This window comes from Eptatretus burgeri, chromosome 11, assembly GCF_056783735.1.
Source record: "Eptatretus burgeri isolate ZD-2024b chromosome 11, Ebu_testis_v1, whole genome shotgun sequence".
In the NCBI taxonomy this organism is placed as follows: Eukaryota; Metazoa; Chordata; class Myxini; order Myxiniformes; family Myxinidae; genus Eptatretus; species Eptatretus burgeri.
This window is the reverse complement of record NC_140971.1, coordinates 96,121,110-96,133,609: the sequence shown is the minus strand read 5'-3', so window position 1 is coordinate 96,133,609 and position 12,500 is coordinate 96,121,110. Positions and strand designations below refer to the sequence as shown.

General features: G+C 43.0%; 1 protein-coding gene across 6 annotated transcripts in view; it reads right to left on the bottom strand.

Moving 5' to 3' along the window:
* LOC147017701 (engulfment and cell motility protein 2-like) overlaps positions 1 to 12,500 on the bottom strand; it is a 361,388-nt gene that overhangs the window by 16,977 nt on the left and 331,911 nt on the right. For all 6 annotated transcript variants that reach the window (XM_085847513.1, XM_085847517.1, XM_085847516.1 and 3 more), the window contains 3 exons: positions 11,096 to 11,265; positions 6,178 to 6,290; positions 5,829 to 5,936 (listed from right to left, as the gene is read on the bottom strand). In XM_085847513.1, the coding sequence (XP_085703639.1) occupies positions 5,829 to 5,936; positions 6,178 to 6,290; positions 11,096 to 11,265 (391 nt within the window). The remainder of the gene's footprint in view (positions 1 to 5,828; positions 5,937 to 6,177; positions 6,291 to 11,095; positions 11,266 to 12,500) is intronic.

The window sequence follows — 12,500 nt, the reverse complement described above, 5'->3', positions numbered from 1 at the left end:
TCTATGTCATAATAAATTTCAATTTGAACACTGAAGAATGAAGTTGTTCACGGGGAGGTGTGGAAGACAAGGCCAGAAGCCAGGGGAAGGATACATGGATTCATCATTTCGGAATGATTCATGAAGCCTCAAACGTACAGTTGTGGCCAAAAGTATTGGCACCTTTTCACTTTTTTTCAAATAATGGCCCATTTCCTCCAGAAAATTTTTTGAAATTAAAAAAATCTTTTGGCATCCACGTACAGTATGTATTTACAGTATTTGGTTCGCAGTGGGACAAAATTTTTTTAAGCTGAAAAAAATTACCCGATGTGAGCTTATTCCTCACAGAAATCATAAAATGGCCTGGACAATATTATTGGCACCTTTTAGAAGTTGTGAGAAATAATTAGATTTCAAGCAGGTGATTCTTCTTTACTTTGGAATTGAACTCACCTGTGGTGAGTTGCAGGTGCCTGCAACATAAAAAAAAATCACTCATTCAACCAGTTTGAATCGAGAAAAGGAGTCATTCTGCTGTTTTGTGTCACTGTGTACCACAATGAACATGGAGAGAAAGAAAACAGAGAATTGTTTGAGGAGGTCAGACACAAGATTGTAGCCAAGCATGGACAATCTCATGTCGACAAGTCCATCGCCCGAGACCTTGATGTTCCTGTATCCACCGTACGCAATGTTATCAGGAAGTTTAAGGCCCATGGGACTGTAGCCAACCTCCCCGGACATGGCCGCAAGAGAAAAACTTGATCGCAGATTGCAGTGAAGGATTGCTCGAATGGTGGAGAAAGCAACTCGATCAACTGCCAAACAGATTCAAGCTGACCTTCAAACAGAAGGTACGACAGTTTACACTCGCACCATCCGTCTCCAACTCAATGAAAGGGGGTTCTATGGTACGAGACCCACGAGAACCCCACTGCTGAGAGGGAGAGACATAAGAAAGCCTGACTGGAGTTTGCCAAAACACACCTGAACAAACCAAAAATCCTTCTGGGAGAATGTCCTGTGGACGGATGAGACCAAATTAGAGCTTTTTGGGAAAGCACATTATCTCTGTGTTTACAGAAAACAAAATGAAGCCTTCAAAGAAAAGAACACCTTCCCTTCAGTCAAACATGGAGGAGGTTCAGTGATGTTTTGGGGGTTGCTGTGCTGCCTCTGGTACTGGGTACCTTGAGTGTGTGTGTGTGTGTGACATCATGAAATCAGGAGATTACCAAGGAGGCATTTTGGAGCATGCCTGGTGTTGGCTTAATGGTTAGGGTGGTGGTCTTGGGATCCTATGATCCTGAGTTCAAATCCTACTCGGCTGTTGAATTAATTCCAAGTGGGGTTGACTCTGCTTGTCATCCTTCTGAGGTCGGCACAATGAGTGCCAGCTTGCTGGTATCCTGTGTCGGAGTGGCGACCCGTCCAGGATTGTGCCCAAGAGCCAAGGAGACTGCTTTGGCAGCACCAATGCTCTGCACAGAGTATGGTCCCAAATGGATGGATGGATTTTGGAGCACAATGTTCAACCCAGTGTCAGAAAGCTGGATCTCTGTCAAAAGTCGTGGGTCTTGCTGCAGGACAATGACCCCAAACATACCTCAAAAAGCACCCACAAATGGTTCAAGAAAAAACACTGGACTGTTCTGAAGTGGACAGCAATGAGTCCAGATCTAAAATCCATTGAATATCTGTGGGGAGATCTGAAAACAGCAGTTGGGAGAAGGCACCCTTCTAATCTGGGATAACTGGAACAGTTTGTACAAGAAGAGTGGGACAAACTACCAGAAGAGAGCTGTTGGAAGTTCATTCATGGCTGTCGGAAGCACTTCACTGCAGGTGTTTTGTCCAAAGCCTGTGATACCAAATATTAAGTTGAGGGGGTTAATAATTTTGTCAATGCCATTTCTTTTTGTTTTCTGATTTTAAAGGATACTCGATGACCCGTGAACCCGTTGGGTTCCCGTTGTGACAGCGGTTGATAAAAAAAAATCATTTCAATAAATTAATAAAAACATAGCTCCATCGAACTATACCGCTGAGGTTGTTTGCATTGATCAAATAATCACGAAGAGTACTTGACTGAATCGGGAATTGATTTTTTAATATTTTTTTTCGTTGCCCGATTTTAACGAAACTTGATATTGCGCATCAATGTGAAAAAAAAATTGGAGAAAAGAAAGTCGAAGAAATGATTGTGCATCATCTTCTAAACACAATTTTATTTATTTATGAATGTGGAAGTATTAGATCAAAATGGCGATGTTTATTTTATGCTTAAAAATAAATTGTTCTTTGTCTATACTAAATGTTTGAGATTTTTAATGAAATCATTTCAAGAAAAAAAAAAAAAAAGATAGCTCCAGCGAACTATACCGCTGAGGTTGTTTCCATTGATCAAATTCTCCCGAAGAGTACTTGACTGAATCGGGAATTGATTTTTTAATAATTTTTTCATTGCCCGTTGCCGTGCACACCGGAGGAGAATGGTGAGTAAGGTGGGCCAAAAAAATATGCACTGTCGTGTACCGTTTTGGCTGTGTTTCGGGAATATACATACATACATATATATATATATATTTATATATATGTATATATATACACACAAGATGAGAGTTTTAGTAATATATAGAAGATAGATATTAAGTTCTGAATCAAAAACAAAGGTTCTGTAACATGAACAGTGAAATAAAGAATTGTGGAGAACAAACACTTTTGTCAATTTCAACTTATTCTTTGAGAAAATTGTGAGTTATTTGAAAAAAGTGCAAGGGTGACAATATTTTTGGCCACGACAGTAGCCACCCAAATAAACTTGAATGGCAGTTTCACAGTTCAGTGTCAGATTTAAGAAGCATAATATAAAACTTCAGGTATAATCATTTACAAGGAAATATCTAACAAAGCTCTTCTTCAAGCATTGTATCTATTTCAATTGTGCAAATTAAATAATTTGAAAATTATCCTCAATCCATCAAACTCCATGTCCCGTGTCCAGCTGTCCTGTGTAATTTCCAAACTTTAGTTCACAGGTTCCTCCAATGAAACTATTGCCGGCAAGCAACTTACTTTTCAGTTTGGAAGTCAAACCTGACTGAAAGTAACCTCCATTCTCTTTGCAAGGCTCAACCATTGTATTGCCATCCTCGCGAAGCTAAAGCTCATTACCATACAAATCTAAAAGCTGAGTTGTCTTCACAAACAGCTGAGCCGCGAGAAAGGTCAAGCCAACAGCAAAAGAGCTGGTGTGGAAGTGCTCCACAGGAACAGGACCAGCAAATGAACAATGATGGTTTGTGGTGTGACGTTTCGGCGGGGAGACATCCTCACATGGAACAGGAGGGATCTGGCACAATGCTCGAGTTGGTCCTCATACCTACCCATTTGGCACAGGAGGATTTAGGGTCACATGTAGTGACAATGTCAGAGGGGACTGCAGTAGAGACCGAGGAGCTAGGGTCAGTCGTGACGGAAGGATCATGTGGTGAAGATAGGGGAGACAGTGGGGTCAGGGTCAACAGGAGTGGAGGGAGCAACGGTGAAGATGGTGCAGCCATCAGGGAAGACAGTGCAGTCTGGAAAGGGACCCGTAGGAATGGCACAGCCAAAGTAACTACAGTTGAGAATGGTGCAACTGCTGTCGGCAATCAGGAGTAAGTGAATGGGAGGGTGCTCTGGTGGAGTTCGAGACAGGATCTAGGGGAGAGAAGATTACACTGATGTAGATGGAGTAGAGAGACAACCTGCACCCATGTGCAGAATGCTACAACTGTAGCTGAAGGATGACAGGCTGGAGGACATCTTGCATCCCCAGCCTTTTAAGAGGCAGAACACCAGAGGGGCATGCTTCAGTTTATTCAGAGAGTGTATTGTAGTGCTGAGTGTAACAGAGCCAGAGTTCCTCAGTTAAGTTTGTTGTTGAGTTGAGTCTGAAGCCAATAGTGTGCCGGAGCCGAGCCGGAGAGTGGTGGTCACCCAAGCATCAATGGCATCGGCTGCGAGCGAAGTCGACCTTCTCGTGGTGCAGACAGCATGGTCCACCTGTGACAAACTTTGCTACACAAGAAACGTACTCCGATTTCCCTTTTATCCAGATTCCCAATGTTTGTGATTGGTCCTTTCGTGATCCTGCTTTTCCCGATCAAATTTCTCAATGTAAAAGCATCTGTGATCAGAGCTGGGTAACTAATTATTAAACTGTTAAAGATGTGTTTTTTGTTGAGACTTCCATCGGGATTCGTACTTGAACTGTTTTTTTAAGCTGAGTTCACCCCTCACAAGATCAAAGCTCACTCGAGGCAAGTGGAGGGGGTGGAGGGGAGAAAAATAGTTTTTGAGAGAGAGCATAAGTTATTTAACATTACTTGTTAACTTATCAACACACCTGTGCTTCGTATTTTGTCACCTTTTTTGTTGTTGTCAAATTAATAGGGTGAGAACATTTACTCTCATTCTGTCATTGATGGGGAAAGGGGGGGGGGGGGAGGTGGTAGTGGTGTGACGTCAGTTAGCAGCAACCTCGAGTTTAGGTACAAAGTTGAACGTTGTGTAGAACGTATAACGGTTGTGTAGAATGGTTCGATTCAGCAATATCCATCATTTGATCATTCGATGGCGGAGCCCTGTGTGTGCGGGAACGTTAGGCAGCAGTTATCGTGCGTGCCTCTCTTACGTACACGAGACTTTTCACATTGCTGGAGTTCGTTCGATTTATGGCACTTTTAAGAAAAAGTCCCATATTCCAAAAGGAAATGATATAACAACACTTCCTTATTGCTTTAATTATCCTCGCCAGAGGAGAGGGGTTCCATTTGAGCCTGTTTGTTTGTTTGTTACTTGCAAAATCAGACTTTTCAAATATATCGGTGAGTCGATTCTGTCTGTTTGTCACCTCCAGGTCACAATTTTAAACCAATCTTCACGACACTTCACCACACGGTAGTTTGTCATAAGGAAGAAACCATGTTTACGAGGTCAAAAGGTCAACAACTAAGGTGGTATTTCTAAAATCCTCAATTTTCATCCGATTAACTTGAAATTTGAAGAGGATTTACATTTCAGGTCACTGAATTCAACCACCTATTATTTTTAAGGACAACATCAACCAAAAGGTCAACATAGGCCGAATTTCTAAAATTGTCCATTTTCATCCAATTCACTTGATATTTGAAGAGGTGAATTTGTTCAGTGAATTCAACCAGCAATTATTTTTGAGATCAAATTTGTTTTATGGATTTTGTAAATATCGTGCTCTGGAGAACGTCTTCTTTTTTGTTTATTCGTCCACACAGAACTTTTGTGTTTTTCTCCGCAACTGCTTGTCGGATCGAGACAAAATTTTCACCATTTGTGCGACTACTCATGTGGCATTTTTAAAATGATAATCATGATGCCATAGGTCACATGGTGTCACAGCCATGTTGGAAAAATCTCTGAAACCGTACCAAGGAAAAAAATCGCAACTTGGCACAGAGCAAGTACTCCTCATGGGGAATGAGTGATATTTTTATGACATCATAGGTGCCTTTGTCATGATGTCATAATTGCAGATGTATAACAATACATCTGATCAGTATGAAAAATTTTGAGGGTCATCTCGGGATAAAATGGTGCACAAAATTTTTGGTGATGTCATCGGTCACGTGATTGAGCAGCCATATTGTTGTTTTTTAAACCTTCAAAAATCTTCTCTGAGATGGCTGAACAGATCGAGGCAAAACTTTACACATATGACCACCTATCCATGAGGAATAAAAGGTTCACACATACGACGTCATAGGTCACATGGTTTGGCAGCCATGTTGGATTTACCCTAAAACATATAAAAATACACCACTCACACTTTTCCTGAAGAGACTCGATGGGGGGAACCACCGCTGCCCCATCTTCCACATCACCATAGTGAAGAACCTTGTGGTTCTGCGACAGGCGGCAGTACCAGTACTTCTCTGCAAGAAGACAATGTCAAAGAACACGATAAAGAAACAACCTTCTGCATTCAAAACTATTTTCACCAAGAAAGGAGAAAAGCTTTCTGGAGTTGACGCAAGAAAGTGATTGACATTTTGAGCACAAATCAATTCCTCAAAAGTACGTCGACATTTTAAATTGTGAGCATTGTACCAATTGAAGAGCCCATCAGAATAACGCCAGAAGTCAGACAAAAGAAGACATTAAAAAAGTCAATACCTTGTCTCCTCCGGCTGCTGATTTTGCGAAAAAGCATTCCTTCACACAGTCGGTTGAGCCTTTGTTTCTTAATCAACTCCATGATCTCAGGCTGCAGCTTTTCCCGCAGCTCTCTAACAATTGCCAGACACAGCAAGCAAGACTTGAGTTTCAGACAGCCAAATAAACCCTGGCACATCCTCTTGCCCACTCTGATATGTTGCCCACCCTGCAATATCTTGTGTCTCTGTAAAAGAAGCACCTTTTTATTGCATACATAGTTGCTCATCGAAGAGCTAGTACTGATACATTGAACGTATCAGGACATAATACACATAATAGGACGAGAGAGAGAGAGAGAGAGAGAGAGAGAGAGACAGAGAGAGAGAGAGAGAGAGAGAAAGAGAGAGAGAGAGAGAGAGAGAGAGAGAGAGAGAGAGAGAGATAGAGATAGAGATAGAGATAGAGATAGAGATAGAGATAGAGATAGAGATAGAGATAGAGATAGAGATAGAGAGAGAGAATCACCAACAGCAGAGTTGAAGGCCAAGACAGGGGGAAGCAGACAAACAATGGGTGTGGGGAGGAATGGGGGGCAGGAGAGGTGCTTAGGGTGGACAAGATGGATACAGAAGGAAACTCTCAGGAGGGAACACTGGAAAGTTGGAAGGAGGAGGAATTGGGGTAGGGCTGGGAGGTGATTAACGAGGGAAGAAAAGATCATGGTTTTGGATTGGGGACAACGACCTTCACAACGAATGGAAAACAAGAAAGAGGTGAAGAAATTATGTTTGGATACAATCCCACACAGGATGGCATTGCCGGTTGAAGTTGTGGGAGGAATTTACTCTGCAATGATGATGGCTACTGAGCCAGAAACGCATCCGTGGATGATTCCTTCCTGAATGGGTCAGGCAGGACCTTGACAGGTGGTTGGTTGTTCTGGGTTAGCCTATTTAGTGTTCACATATCAACCCAGGACTCATGATGCTGTACTCCCAAGTTCAAATCCAACTTAACATGTTGATTTTTACATCATCAACTGACCCTGCAATATATTTTGTCTCTTCACATCCTTGTTTGGAAAGGGATTTGTGTACAAGGTTCAACTTAAGCCACAGAACATTGTAAAAAAAAAAATAAAATCCCATCCAGCGAATCCAGTAAGAGTCTGAATTGTTATGAACAAAATGTAAAAAAATGTTGCAAGCTCGAGTTTTGCAAGAAGCTTGCACATGAGAAGCCAATCATACTCTCCATCCATTGGGACCATACTCTGCACAGAGCGTCAGTGCTGCCGAAACAGTCTCCTGGGCTATTGGGCACAATCCTGGACGGGTCGCCACTCCAACGCATAATACTCGAATGGCTCAATTATCCCAGCAAGCTGGCACTCTTTGCTGACCTCGGAAGGATGTCAACCCCTCCTAGTATTAAGTCAATTGCAAAACCCACCGAGTATTAATTCAATTTCAAATCATAGATGTTAAGAAAACAATGAGCTGAAACATGAAGATATGGGAACACACTTTGACTTGATTTGTACTGATACGTGGATCTCATCACAGCTTGAATGAGGAGGGCACTTGGTGGAGCGCATGCCTCCACCACATAATGTCTGATCCACGAGAACATACCTCGTCCAATACATTTTTGAGATCTCGTGCTATGTATCATTTTTGGCTCGATCTCTCAATGGTGAAGAATCACTTAAAAAATTCTAGTTGTTGGATCCAGATTCGGATCTTCACCAAAATCAAATCAGTTCGTCCTTGTCACACACCGAACCTGTCCACCAAATTTCATCCGGATCCGTCCACAACTTTTTGAGATATTCTGCACACAGACAAACAGACAGAGGGGGTGAAAACATCACCTCCTTCACCTTCGGTGACGGAGGTAATAATTGTGGCAAGACTCCATGTTTCAGTAGAAGCTGTATTTACGAGGCTCTGGAGAGGGTACTTGTAATTGGCACTGTTAAGAACAGAAGTGATTGAAGCAAATGAGTAGAGTAGAGTAGAGTAGAGTAGAGTAGAGTAGATATCATGAGTAGAGATCAAAGACTCTCCAAAAGTGATGCTAAATATCTCAAGGAATTAATTTATTAATAGATGATACATGAGTACACATCTTGCCTCGAGTTGAGAAAAATAAAATGGATATATTAGCCTGATACTATCTCACTGAATATGCAGCTGTTTCAAATCTACTGAAGAAAGATAAAACAAACTAGAAGGGCACTCTTCGACATCACTAGATATGCCTTTGTACCAAGTTTGATTTAAATCCCTGAACCCAGATTTAAAATATCAAATAATTCTGGATGCCAGATCATGCGTCCGATCAGGTTGGAATTTAAAATATATACCGGCATTCCTTCTCTACTCGATCAGAACTGTGACGTTCCACATCGATTGATGAAGCGGTTCAAGATAAATAATTAAAAAAATAATTTGGGTTCAATCCAATATTGCTGCCAGAACATGTGACCTATTAATTATTTGTAAACTCCCTGGTATCCCCAAAGATTGGGAAACATGTGGGTGAAGTTTCCCCCTCGATCTGGCAAGCTGTTCTGGAGACGAAGATTTTTAAAGGTTTATTCTTCAAAAAAAAATCATAGCTCCCAAACCATGTGACCTATGACATCATAGGTAGAGAACTTTTTGCTCCTCATGTATCGGTGATCATACCTGTGTAATGTTTGTCCTCGACCTGTTCAGCCGTTTCGGAGAAGAATATTTTTGAAGGTTTTTATGTTAAAAACAATATGGCTGCCGAACCACGTGACTGATGACATCATCATTTTCCCCACCATACAATTTAGCCCGAGATGACCCTCAAAACGTTCATGCTGATCGGATGAAGCGTTCGACGTATGCAATTATGACGTCATAACGAAGCCACTGTTGCGGTTCTGAAAACCGCATGCCTCTAAGGCAATGGCAGCCAACATACAGTGATCCCCAGACAGTTATTTTGTTAGTATACATGCAGTTAGACCTTCCCCTTATGTGTAATGGGTTAACGGGATGAAGTGCATTGTGTGTGGGTCTTATAGGTTAGTCTAATTATATCTACATGTCTTTTCAATCCTGAGTTCATTCCAACCCTTTCCTTTTATCCATGAAACAAATCAAAACAGGCACCATACCCCGAAGGCCTCCTGTGAAAATGATAACGATGAGAAACTCTCCACCACAAGACTGTACGGGACATGCATGGCGCGCCCTTTCATTCGAATCTGCATCTAATAATTATATCCGTCTTCTTTTCAACCCTCATTTTCATCCAACCCTTTCCTTCAATCCATGAAACAAAGTGAGCAGGCGCAAATGCACGATAACAGACACGCACGCAGCTCCTGTGATAATCACCACCGCACTGTATGGGACGCGCATGTCGCAAATCTTGATTCGGGTCTGCGCACTGATTTACAACGGCATCTCACCATCGACCTTCCCTCGCCACCTCGACCACCAATATCTCCCGCAAACGGCAGAGGTCATCCCACACCTCCGCCTCGATGCAGTCGCCAAAAAGCAGAGGCGTGCTGCACGGCCCAGACCGCTCGGGCTGTGTGGCGTGCGGATGAAACAAGCGCATTGATCAGTGCCAACCGCAGAGCGCCAGGGGTGCCTGAACGGGCATGCGGGACTGACGCGACCCTCAGCCAGTCACCGAAACACGGCCCGGGAGTTCGGTGCAAGGCAATTCGTGGTGCGCTGTTCGGTGCAAGTCAATTCCGCGGCTCGGCCATGTTGTGCCAGATGTACGAATGGGACTACTTCCGGCCGTGGGAGCCTGGCAGTGCGGGACCGGGGCCCAATTGGAGTGCACGATTCAGGTGATGACGCATCACTTCAGGTCGTCACCCCACCCTACACCACGGGGCTTATGAAAGGTGGTTCGCGAAGCCGTTCGCTCTCTGAATCTCTGCATTTGCCTGCTGCTCCGGCTTACTCACCTACTGACTCTGCCTTCCTTGCCTGCTGGCGTCCGTCATATACTTTTCCTCACCTGATTGTTAATAAATGCTTGTATAGAAATGTTCCCAGCTCGTTTTCTTATTTTCCTTCATTGATCCAGCATGGTCTGCATCCGAGCCGAGCCGGGATGCTATCTCCCAAGAATCCGTTCTTTTAGCCGGTACGTTCCTTGGCAGTTATGTTTGGATGCATCTGATCTGGTCAGGTGACCCGGTTTGGACAAGGCGTACCGAGCGTGTGTCCCCTGGTAATAAGGTCACATGACTATTTTAGGCAACCAGTTAACTTTAGACGGACAACCCTAGGTCACGTGTTTGATATATTGGCGTTCACGGTCGATTAGCGACCCATCACGTCACGGAGTTATTCGTGTGCGACGGCCTGCGATTTCGGAGAGTCTTGTGGGAACCCAAGGTAGCCTCCCCCCACCCCACCCCTCGTGTTCTTCTCGCCCTGACCCCGTGTTAGCAACACCACTTATGACATCATTTCTTTTTAAATCACATTCGTTTCCCATGGGGAGTACTTCACATGTGCAAAGTTTAAATTTTTTCTACAGAGCGGTTTCAGAGATACAGAGGCCCAAAGTTTATTCTTTTATTTTGCCAACATGGCTGCCGCACCACGTGACCTATGACATCATAATTAACTCCACCACCAAAGGTGGAGGAGGAGATTGGGACCATACTCTGTGCAGAGCGTTCGTGCTGCTTAAGCAGTCTCCTTGGCTATTGGGCACAATCCTGGGCAGGTCGCCACTCTGACACAGTACGTCAGTTCCATTGTCAATCAAAATACACAGTATGAGGAACTGAGCTATAATAATATTTAACCCGATATAACATACCTTCACAACTACTCAAAACTTCATTGCTTGGGATATTTGATTTCTAGAATTCAGTCTGGATGCACGTCAAGCTACCACTGCGGACAGTTTTACCACGTACATGATTGGAGCAGCTTGGAAACCATATTCCTCTTGGTTCATCCTCTCCTTCTGCCGTATTTTCAGAATCTCGTTGTAACTGAGGCTCTGCAGGCGGCTACGAAACTGATCCATGGAGTTAGGCTTGTTGGCCAGCGTGCGGGTGATCTGCTCCCGGACAACCTGAAGAACCTATGGGAGGTATGGCCAGAGACACAGGAAACACAGGGTGGTGATCACTTAAACACATAAAAGACCAAATGCTGCATTGGAATCATGAGGTGCAACATGGATAGGATTGGGTTTCAGCTGCTACTCTACCCTCAAGATAAAGAAAGACTGAGGCAATGAAGAAGCTTGATGTGAAGAAAGTCTCAGGCATGACAAATCACCCATCCATCAATCCATTGGGACCATACTCTGTGCAGAGCGATGGTGCTACCTAAGCAGTCTCCTTGGCTATTGGGCACAATCCTGGGCAGGTTGCCACTCCGACACAGGATACCAGCAAGCTGGCACTCATTTTGCCGACCTCAGAAGGATGGCAGGCAGAGTCGGCCCCACCTGGTATTAATTCAACAGCCGAGTGGGATTTGAACTCAGGATCCAAGAATCCCAAGCTAGAACACCATGGAATACCAAGCCCACCACCCTAACCATTAAGCCAACGCCAGGCATGCAATTATAGTAAGAAAATGCACCCATAACATTGGTTAAAAACAAATAACCACAACAGACATAGACTCTGGATGAACAGATTATTATCATCAACAAACAGCTGAACCACTCTTTGATAATAGAGTGTACTGATGTTTTCTCTCTGATAATAGTGTACTGATGTTTACTCTGATAATAGAGTGTACTGATGTTTACTCTCTGATAATAGAGTGTACTGATGTTTACTCTCTGATAATAGAGCGTACTGATGTTTACTCTCTGATAATAGAGTGTACTGATGTTTACTCTCTGATAATAGAGTGCACTGATGTTTACTCTCTGATAATAGAGTGCACTGATGTTTACTCTCTGACAATAGAGTGCACTGATGTTTACTCTCTGACAATAGAGTGTACTGATGTTTACTCTCTGATAATAGAGTGTACTGATGTTTACTCTCTGATAATAGAGTGCACTGATGTTTACTCTCTGATAATAGAGTGCACTGATGTTTACTCTCTGATAATAGAGTGCACTGATGTTTACTCTCTGACAATAGAGTGCACTGATGTTTACTCTCTGACAATAGAGTGTACTGATGTTTACTCTCTGATAGTGTACTGATGTTTACTCTCTGATAATAGAGTGTACTGATGTTTACTCTCTGATAATAGAGTGCACTGATGTTTACTCTCTGATAATAGAGTGCACTGATGTTTACTCTCTGATAATAGAGTGCACTGATGTTTACTCTCTGATAATAGAGTGCA